The sequence below is a fragment of the Eufriesea mexicana genome, unplaced genomic scaffold, assembly GCF_001483705.2.
Source record: "Eufriesea mexicana isolate 0111107269 unplaced genomic scaffold, ASM148370v2 scaffold953, whole genome shotgun sequence".
NCBI classification, from domain to species: Eukaryota; Metazoa; Arthropoda; class Insecta; order Hymenoptera; family Apidae; genus Eufriesea; species Eufriesea mexicana.
Genome location: NW_016909094.1, coordinates 907,873 through 919,608, shown reverse-complemented (window position 1 = coordinate 919,608; position 11,736 = coordinate 907,873). Strand labels below are relative to the sequence as shown.

General features: G+C 34.4%; 1 protein-coding gene across 1 annotated transcript in view; it reads right to left on the bottom strand.

Moving 5' to 3' along the window:
* Positions 1-11,736, bottom strand: part of Ca-alpha1T (Ca[2+]-channel protein alpha[[1]] subunit T) — a 295,869-nt gene that overhangs the window by 38,622 nt on the left and 245,511 nt on the right. Inside the window, exon 17 of the mRNA XM_017899591.1 lies at positions 9,683-9,817. Within this exon, the coding sequence (XP_017755080.1) occupies positions 9,683-9,817 (135 nt within the window). The remainder of the gene's footprint in view (positions 1-9,682; positions 9,818-11,736) is intronic.

Below are 11,736 nucleotides of genomic sequence, written 5' to 3'. Positions count from 1 at the left end.
AATTATTATTATTATTAAATTATTAAATTATCATTAATTATTAAATTATTAAAAATTATTATTCATTATTAAATTATTAAATTATTATTATTGTACAAAAGTAAGTATTCTAGATAAATAACATATCTTAATTAAAATGATTAGTCGATAAAGCTAAATGCTATTATTAATTTTAGATAAGTTAGATAATTATTACTAGATAAATCACATAATCATCATTAAATAATACTATTATTAATTTTAAATATATTAGATGATCATTATTAGATAAGTTAGATAATTATTATTAATTATGAAAGTAGATAAAATAAAAGGACGTATAGTGGGCAAGAACTTTTAATAACTTATATAAGCAAGAATTTATAAGGACTGATAAAAATTTGAAATAAGAAAACTGATCTCTAGAACTCGAGTAGCATTGCGAAAGAGTCGTTGAAAGTTTCCCTGAAACTCATTATACTGAAACTCCTTATACGCGAAAACAACGGCAATATTTTTGTTAAATTATATCGTCAGCTTTTATTTCCATTTCTGCTTGCATTGTCAAAGCGTTAAAGAAACTTGTTTTTCTAAAAGATCGTTTCTAATTAACAGTACGCCCGTTGGAGAACTATGTCGAGCCAGGAGGATGAACTTTTGTTCATAAAATGCTCCGTTGGACGACGCGAATGTTAATAAGTACCGAGTTATTTAAGTTTACGATAGAAAATATTATACAAAAGTAAGTCCGAAAAATATTTCACGGAAATCAGAGTTTTTGGAACGCGTGTGTCGCGGAAACTGGGATTATAAAATTATATAAAACAAAGTAATAAACCGTTTAATTTTAACACGCTAGAATTCTATTTTAAATTACAATGCGTCGCTAATATGTATCAAATGAAATTCTTTCGTTGGAAACAATTTTTTTAACTTATAATTTTATTATACGAACTATGTATTATATTCGATAAACCTAAATTCAAATTTGTAAAAATCTACATATTCATTGTCATTTCTGTTATAAAATTTTATCTATTAACCGTATCAATCGCAACTTGATATTTTCAGAATACATTTTGTATATAGGTCTGATTTATGTATAATTTATTTATTTTTCAGATTCTATATAACGCGGTAGGTATTCGTTCAATTTGTATTATTTCCGAGTTTCTTATAGCGCGGTTCCTATATAACACGATATAAATTAATCTGATTTGTCTTATTACTATGTTTACCATAACGCGGTTTACATGGAACGCATTTCCTGATTTCGATTAATTCTGATTTTCTTGTAACACAGTTTCCATATAACGCGGTACGAATTAATCGCATTATGGGAGACATGACTGTAGTTCATATTCGTTTCCTTTTTATTTTGTTTTACGAATCTCTTACTAATCCATTTCTTCTCGGTTTTATATATTTTCCTTACAGATTTACAAATTTCTCAAGAACATATTGGACAACGAGCAAGCGTTTAGACTTAAGTAGCTATAAGATAGATTTTAGGCTTACAAGGAGTGTGCATGTCCTTCGGGTCGTAGATTTAGTTGGAACTTTGCAGGTTTGTAGATTTAGTCATCCAGTTCAAGAAAATATATTATTATGAGGACAACTACTCGATAATTTTCGAGATACTTATGTAGGATTGGAATGAGTATGGCCTTGGAAGAGTGTCGGGAGTGTTTGAACTTAGAACAAAGATGACCACGCGCAAGAAGATCGAATGGCTGTGTATGACAGCCGAGTGCAATGGGCAAATGGAAGTTAATTTATGAGTGCGGTGTGTGTTCGAAGTACCTGGTCCACCGAGGTTGCTGGGAAAGAGGCATGATTAGGAAGGAAGACCCGAGTGTGAAAAAAGGACAGAATGAATGGTTTAAATAAGAGTGCAAGGGCACGGGCGAGTCAGGGTGTGTAAGAAGTCCAAGTCAGTCTAACAGTTCAGTCTAAGACAGTCCATCAGTCAGTCGAAGAATGTCCAAAGTGTAAGAGTTTGCAGTGAAAGACAGTGTGTCAAAGTCTAAAGTCAGTTTACAAGAGTCAGTTTAAGAAAAACCAAAAGAGCGTGCCCGTAGCGAATCTCTCTTGTTTCATAGTCAGCCGCTGTCATTCTATTTATAAGCTTATTTTATTCTATTAAGAAGCGAGCAATACTATCTTGAGTCAATCCACCCAAAATTCGATCCTACATTTATGATTAGAGTTTTATTATTGCCTTAATTGCAGATTTATTTCGAATATTTATCAAGTGCCATTGTGACCTAATGGCGATATGCGAAAATTCCCACGCTGATGGTAATTTTCGAATGTTGCCGTTAGGCTACAATGCTACTTGATAATTGGATGACCAAATCTACAAACCTGCAAAGTTTCAACTAAATCAATGACTCGAAGGACTTACACCTTCCTTATAAGTTTCTTGTGCGCGCTTTCCGTACAAAGATAAGCTACCTAACCTGGAGCGAAGACATACATGTAGGAATATACTTAGATTGGCGAACTACAAGGAATAAAGATGTTATTTAATTCCAATATATTTTCATTACAAGCTAAAGAGACTTAAGGTACAAACTAAAAAATTAAACTAATAACGCAACTCACACTCACACGTCAACTCTTCGAACTCCGTAAAGAACTGTCACCAATTCGTCTCTGTTTCAAACCTCTTATAGCACTCTCGCCAATAGGACTGCCCCAAACAGCCCTTGTACCCTCATTTGAACCTTGCACTCTGTCTTCTTTCATACTCAAGCTTTCCTTCTCAATCACGCATTTCTGATAGCCTCGTTCTCAGTGAGCCACGTACCCTAAACATTTAAACGCCTTTCGCTCTTCACTTACATTCCATAACGATAAATATCCCTTTCATCCGATCCTTGCACGCGGTCACTCGTCCTTCCATGCGCACTTCAGACGTCGCTGTAAACATGCGGCCTAAACTCTAGGTTGCTTATAGATTGTTTATTGTCCGTCACCAGCTATATAGGATCAAGTGTTTCTCTGCATTCACTCTTAACACTAGAACTACCGATCTTTAATGGGAATCTAACTATGACCTGCACAGATTATAGTAATTTCAGCGATACGATGAATATGAGTGAATATATCGATTACAGTTCTTCTTTAATACGAGTTGATACCAATTTTATTCGTAAAGCAGGTGTATGTGTTCGGTGATTGCAAAAAGGAAAATTCTGGGACCAGTCATTTCGACTGGGTTGGTAGTTCTAGTCTTAAACCTACTATTCCTACATACATTTGTAAGAATGTATGTGGGAATGAAATATAAGGACAGCCCTGAAAGAATGTTAACTGTGTTTGAGCTTGGAAAAAATGACCGCGTGCAAGAGGAACGAATGTAAGGGATGTTTATGACAGAGCCGAATACGATAAACGAGTGAAAGTCTATGAATGCGCCTGAGTGTTTAGGATACGTGATCGACCGATTGAGAAAGAGAACGTAGGTATAGATGAGGACAGAATGAATGGTTTAAATAAGGGCACAAGGGCGCGGGCAAGACAGTTCCTTCGGGAGAGTTGGTTTAGAGAGTTCCTCGAGGAGAGTCTTTTAGAGAGTTTACGAGAGCGTTCGTTTAGCCAGTTTAACACGTTGAGTGCTCCGTCAGTCTCTAGGGACTGACAGTAGACTTTTCGTTTGGACGGTGTGGATTCTAGGGACTGACATTGAGTTTGGATAGTATGCTGTTAGAAGCTTTCGCTTATCCAGTCATCCGACCTCCGCGAGGGCGATGGGGACAAAACACCCACACACCCCCCTATGAAGGGGTTGGGATACGCCCAACCAGCGCGAACCGAAAGTGCCAAGAACACAATCGGTCCTGCCAATTTGTCTAACTGGGATACTAGCCCCAGTCGACTCCCTTGGTGTTGGGACGGGACCTTTCTAAATCCCTACTGCCTCAGGAGGACAGCACCCGAGCTGTACGATGCGCAACTCTCACGCCGGGCTTTGAGAGCCCTTGCCTGCGATGTAGGCTCCAACCACTGCCACCACGAGGCCAACCCAGCGACCGACGGGCGGACTGCCTCTCGACAGCCGGCCCAGGGCTAAATCGGTCTCCCGTGGTACCGGTGATCACGGGCGTACCGGTCGTCCCGTTCGTGGCGAACCACTACCGTTCTGAGGCTGCTAGCCCACCTCGACGTAGGTGCACGTCAGCTAGGCACCGTGGGGTCGCCAATCCCATACTACGGCCGACCAAGGTCGACCGTAACCCCTGCGGGGTCAAGGGACTGACAGTGAACTTTCCGTTCAGGCGGCGTCAGTCCCTAGGGACTGCCAGTAGACTTTTCGTTTGGACGGTGTGGATTCTAGGGACTGACAGCGAACTTTTCGTTTGATCAACATCGGTGCGTAAGACTGGCATTGTCAAGGGTTAAATTATCAATGACAATTAATATATTGCAAAAATTTAATTCCCTCTGCTAAAGTAAATCTTTACACTTCCGTGGCTTTTCCCGACTGATCGTTTCTTGGTGATCGCCTTTTTGCCTTTCTGGCATTTCTCACCCCATTATCTTCTGTTTATAATTTGTATATTTGTGCATTGGCTGTACCATTCTCACAGTCCAAACGACAGAGTGAAACAAAGTAATCTTCTGCTCATACTCTTCGGTATACTTGAGCGCTCGGCATCAAGTGCTCACTCGCTGCCGCCTGAGCGGAAAGTATAGCAAAATCGGCGCCGCACTCAACGTGTTAAGAGAGTTTTTACGTTACAGAATATTCGGCCAGTCTGTCCTGACTATAATATTATTAATAGTGAACCCCTTTACACATTTCATATTTTTCCTTCCCATCCCTCTCGTTTACCAAATAAAACAATTTTTCTCGCGATAATCACGATCGTTCTTAAGTACCGACTAGTCTACGCGACGTACTCTCGTGTACTCGATAGCTCACGCTTCGTAAGTCCTTCTCACTGTTGGTCTCCGACACTCATTCCAGCCACTGTTAGTCTCGTCATGCGTCGAGATCTAGGGTGGTCGGCTGGCTGGTGGGGCATCTGGAATCAATACGAGGGTCTGTCGGCCTTAGTCGTCCTGGGTACCAATCTCCGTACAGGAGTAGGGTCCTTGTCGGACATTGCAAAAATTGAGTCTGTCCCATTGCACAACGGGTGATGGACGACGAGTCTTCCTCATGGAGCAGGGTGTACATGTGTGACCGACTACGAGGGTTCGTTATGGGCCCCGGGTTAATTCCCGGTGTTTCGTTGGTTCATTGGCTGCCTTAGTTCATCGAGTAAGACACGGCGAGGTCGGCAGTGGCTGGGGTGGGCTAGGCCCAATCGGGAGGGTGCTGGGACACGAAGTCGAAGTCTTGTACACGGGAGTTGTAGGCTAGTCGATCTTTCGAAATAACGTGAACTCGTTCGGATGTGTCACGATTTTTCACTTGTTCGCGTTCTTGATATTTCATTCGCTATTTTTATGGGAACTTGGAAATATTAGAGCCGATTTTTATTGAAATTAAATATTTTAGCGTTGCAACGGTAGAGTTTTAGTATACCGAATGCAAGTTCTATTTGAAAGACACGAAATTTAATAAAGTGTCAGTAGATTCGCTTTAACTTCTTTCGCTCCAAGTTAGGTTAGAATATCTTTGATCCTAACGCTAGTAGGATGCAGTGTCCGAGTCTCGATGCGTAATTACGTCCACGTGGTGAGACCTGGTAATTTGTATCGCTTTTGAAAGAACAATTTTTGGGGAACGATGCTAACATAAGCGAAAAATGAATACAAAATAAAAAATAGATTGAAGAAGAAAATTTAACTAAAGATGAGAGAATCAAACCCCAAACCTGCAGCATAGGAATTTTTGGGTGTCGTCGTTAGGTTATAACGCCAATTGAAAATCATTGGAATTAATCTGTAGTTAAAGAAATAATAAAACTTTAAAACTTTAATTGTAAATATCTCAAAAACTATCGAGTAGTGGTGGCTATAACGATATATATTCTTGAACTGTATGACGAAATCTACAAACATATAAAGTTTCAATTAAATCGGTGACCCGAAGGACTTGCACTCTCCTTGTAAGCTAAGAGCAGTGCAACAAAGTTGAAATATTAGTTATAAGGTACTTATGCGTTGCTGGAAAGAAGTCATCTGAGAAACTTGTAGGACCGAATCCCCACCAGTCCAACCATTCTACCATCATGGCAGAAGTAGAGTAAAACGCTTCCCTTATTGGTAAAACTGATAATAAAACTTTAAAACTTTAATTGTAAATATCTCAAAAACTATCGAGTAGTGGTGGCTATAACGGTATATATTCTTCAACTGTATGACGAAATCTACAAACATATAAAGTTTCAATTAAATCGGTGGCCCGAAGGACTTGCACTCTCCTTGTAAGCTAAGAGCAGTGCAACAAAGTTGAAATATTAGTTATAAGATACTTATGCGTTGCTGGAAAGAAGTCATCTGAGAAACTTGTAGGACCGAATCCCCACCAGTCCAACCATTCTACCATCATGGCAGAAGTAGAGTAAAACGCTTAGAACTGATCCCTTCCTATTAGCCCGGTCATAGAACACCATGTGACAAAGAAAGCGAACGAAGCAACGAGACAAAGTGAGACAGACGCAAGAAATAGATGCAACAGCGTAGACTCATCCCAAAAGCATATTAACTCCAGATTCTTCCGATGAACACGTGATTATTTGCAATTACCAATTACTAATTAGCATCTTGATTAACTTTTCATTGCATTATGCAGCAAACGTGCTGTACTATACACATATTTTTTATATTTATGTTGTATCGTGTGATTTTTTTAAACGGTTATCTAGTACGATGCAATTACATAATTAATTTATCATAAAAAATACATCTTAAATTTTAAATCAATTTTCATAAATGATGTTAATTATTATTACTTTTGTACTCCTTTACTTTATAAATCTTCTGAGCTATTGTCATCTGATTCCTTATCCGACTCACTGCTTTGTATTTCCAATTCTAGGTCTTCAGTTGCGTCTTCTATTATTCCATCTTTCGTCCAATATTCGTGTTCCAGTGTTTCTACGTGTTTACAAAATCCTTTCCAATCATATGGTGTCGTTTCGTTTATTGCCTGGCGTAGTAGTGCTTCCAATTCATTGTAAGTTAACTCTGAGACAACGTTTCTTTCGCGGATATCTTACGCCTATGTTAACGAATCACGTTACCGAACTTGGAGATAGTAGTTTTGGGAATGTCATAGAAGAGTGGGTATTACTAACGAGAGTATAGGCGGTACTAGTGGAATAACCCTGTTGCCCCGCAGCCGAACGAGATGACTTCTTCTCAGCAACGCAGAGTAGTTATAAGTTAATCTTGAAATATATTCGTATATTCAATTCATACTTCGCGCCTTAAAGAGCCACAGCGTGTTGGCAACCCTTGAAACTAACTATTGTCATATTGTGAATATGGTAGGCCTTCGTGCACAATATTCAAAATATACAGTGCACAATACTCGCGTGCAATAGATCTCTAATAAAATCTATATTAATTGTTATAAACATATGGTTATATTATTGACATCCTGTTTCAACTTCCATCTTCTGATATTATATCAACAGTTAATTATGAATTAGTTATTAATTAGTTATTAACCCTTTGCACTCGAGAAGCGTCTTTCAGTCGTCATTTGATAAAATTTCGAAGCTTGATATTAATTAATATATCAAATTTAAAATAATGTAACAGTGTGCGAGGTATCGAAATGAAATAATTCTACGTGTTAATTATTATACGATTTCTTATTTACTGCTCAAAAAATATCATCAGTCTTATAGCAGAAAATTTTTCAACTCGTACTTCTCTTTAGCCAAAAAAATCGTCCAGCGCAAAGGGTTAATTAATTATATATTATATATGAGTCAGTAATAAGTTCAAGATATTTCCTGTCTATTGTAAATTTTCGAAGTTCCCTTTGAACTTGTTTGTATTTTTATTTGTATTAATATTTCTATTCCTTTTTTCCCTCGTAGACTATTATATGTATATACTTCCTATCTATTGTGAATTTTCTAAGTTCCTTTTGAACTTTGTCAATTTTCCGAAATTTTATAACGAAAATGTATCTTTCTTTTCATGGAATTCGTGGTTATTTGTTAGCTTTATTGCACTTGGGACTTGGATTATGCATAGCTACGGTACCTGTCAAGGGTAGAGAAGCGAGCAATGACTGCGTGGAGGTAAAATACCGTATACACGTTACCACCCATGAATATTTTCTCGACCTAATCGAATTACAATTGGTTTCGATAATTCTGTTTCATAGTATTTTTACAAAAAAGCCTACATAATACGATACTGTATAGCAAATTCATGCCAAATAAAGAACTTTTGTGAACGTGCAAGAATATACGTAGAAACTATGCTTGAAGGTTTATTTTAAATCCTTGGTGACCAATTCTAATTATTCAGAAACACGAATAATTATAATTATGGATATTAATAAACTCGGGATACTCTCGCCTAATTTTTAAGATGAAAATGAACCGCCTAGCGTTCTTAATACTAAATTTCTGTAATACTAGATTTTAACCAAGAATTGCGCGTTTTTAAAAAAATTAGAAAAATTAGAAAAATTCACAATTTTCGAAAATTGAGGGTGATAGGAAAATTTCGATTACGGATTCGTTTTTAGGAAAGTAAACTCTACAAGAAATACACAATAGATATTACAGATTGAAATTCGTGTTGAACAGAGTAATTATAATTTAAATAGATATAAAGAATAATCAAAAATATAAATTACATAATAATAATAATTGTAATTATAATTCATAACGATGTTTATAAATAATTATAGGCATTATGTTTTTTGACAGAAATTATTAATACATTTGCAAGTAATACAGAAAGTATAGCTGACTCTCATTCTAATTTTGTCTTTTATCTTTTACCTATTTAAAAATCTAAATGCGTTGTTTATATTAAATATATTGCGAAATGATATATGATATTGGATACTTGTCAATAATAAAAATTGTTCCCGTTAAAAAAATTAATTTAGGACCTATATTCATTAGATGTTTACTATATCAATAAATATTATAAATCTTTTAAAATCTTAAACTCCCTTTTTGAACATTAAATTTACCAACAATTCGTATATATGTATTTATTTTTAAAGAACGACGAAGGAAATTAATTTCTTTTTACTCCGATTCTGAATAACCACCAAAAATAAATAATAAATAAATAAAATAATTGCAAATCTCATCCTTATACGTCATATTCTTCACAGATCATAGATCTCACTATAATAATTTTTTCGCAAATAAAATATTTCTAACTGTTGAAACAAATTTCGAAGTTTGATCTCCCTTAAAATATCTTATTTAATATATCATAAAATGTGATTTTTGTAACAGATTAGATTGTATTACAAATGGTTATGGTAAATGAAACAAGCAGCATGTGAATCTCAGAAAAAACGAAATAAGAAGAAAGATAGATTGAAAAATCAATTCTATAGCCATATTATAACAAAAATTGTAATATTAAGTGACAAAAATGATGACATTAATAGCAGAATTTTTAATCAAAAGTTTAAAAATGATTTGACTGACAATGCTAAGTTTAGTGTTCAATATTGTATAATTTATATATTAAATTAGTACCATTTGCATTTGTTCACTACGTTAATAATGATTAATGAACTTTGTCTTCTTACCTGAGTGTAAGTATCACTATCAGTGATTGAATGTGATCTAGAGATCCTCGATGATCCATCATCGCTGCCCATTCCACCTTCTTTCGCAGCGAGTCTAGCCATTTCTCTTTGTTCTCGTTCCCTTCTTTCGTTTCTCTGTAAAAATTGAGGAAAAAAAATATTTAGTCATATTTATGGTTTTATGAGCGTTTACTATTACATATAAAGTCGATTTTGCATCAGCAAAGATGTAAAAAGGTACTAAATTTTAACAGTTAAATTTTAATTAAAAAATTTTTAATTTTTAATTTTTAACAGTGCAAATAACAATATAAATATCAATTTTGAATTAGAATAATAAAGTTTTTACTGTTTATAACCCTATGTTTGAAACAAATATAAACAATAATTTGAAAATAATGAATTTTTTGAGAAAAATAAATAACGAGAAAGTGAAAATTAATTAATAATTAATTAAGAAATAGTATGCAGCGTGAAATATTTGTTTCATAGAAATATAAATATTTTGGAATAAATTAAAAATAATTACATATTTGTATTTATTTAATTACATTAAACTGCGCAAATAAAGGGAAGTGTTATAAAATATTGTAAATAATAAAAATTATAGTATAGCGTTAAATAACGAAACGCGAATCTTGTTACTTCAAAATTTTTATGAACTTAAATTTTTAGTTAATTTGTAAATCTATTGTTTTTTACTATAAGGCAGTGTTTTCAATTCATTAAATATAATTATACGTTAATTGAAATTATATGACTATAATTTTTACTCATAAAACGAACAATTAGTTATATAACAAAATGTTTAATAAATGATTCCATAAAACTTTGTTCGTTTGAAAAGAGACAATTATTATTTTATATTAAAATATTAAAACATTAAAATAAAAAAGAAAAGGGAAAAAGTTATTGTCATTATATTTTGTTGAACTCAATACACTCGACATATTTTGATCATTTATTTTATTTTAAATTATGAGACACTCTGTTATACGAAATATAAGATACAGTAGAACCTCCAGTATTCCAATATTCTACTAGATAAACATTTTCCATAAGAACCCCACCGGTTTTATGTTTATATTATAGTATTTAATCCTTTGCACTCGAGAGGTGAGCCTAAGTCACCATTTAATCAAATTCCGAAAATCCGTGTTAATTAAGATATCAAATCTAAAATAACCTAAGCTTGCATGGAACATCAAAATAAAACAATTTTCAGCGTTAATTTATACCTGATTCCTTATTTACCGTTTCAAAAATATCCTCGACGTTACAGCAGAAAGTCTCCAAATTGCTATTTTTCTGTAATGAAAGTAATCATCGAGTGCAAAGGGTTAGTATGTCAAAAAAAAATTACAGTAATTTCAGATAATTTCGCATTATTGTGTTTGACAAAAAACTTTTTCCCAAGAGTAATATAGTATCTATGATAGATTTACTACAAATATGCACCAATAATGTGTTACAAAATCATTCTAATACAACGTACAAGAATAATACGCAAAAATATTATTAATCGAAAAATATAAAATTTCGTATAAAGCATTAAAATTTCAATATCATTGTCATTAAAATTTCAATAAAATGTCAGTATATTCGTTCATCGTTTGCTCCTACACCCAACTCTAAGGCACTAAGTACACTAGCGCCACCACGGTTCATATTCGTAGTAAACATACAGTATACGTCACATATATCGTTGAATTATTTTCTAATTTTACTGATCTAATCTTTGGACTTCCTCCTTGCTATATATATCGTCTCAAATACATCATATCGTTTTAAATTTAAACACTTCGATTCAACATAAATACTTCACGTATTAAGCATAGCAAGCGTAAACATTCGAATAGTTTCGTTCACGAGTGTATACAGTAGACCATCGAATAACCTAATTTCGACCGAATGACTAATTATCATCATACATCGAACTATTATTCGAGTGATCGATTATCCGAATATAGCATGAATCATGTTATGTATCACGTATATATCAAAGAGCACTAAAAATTAAACATTTTTTATACGAAATGTTTTTTTATCTTGTA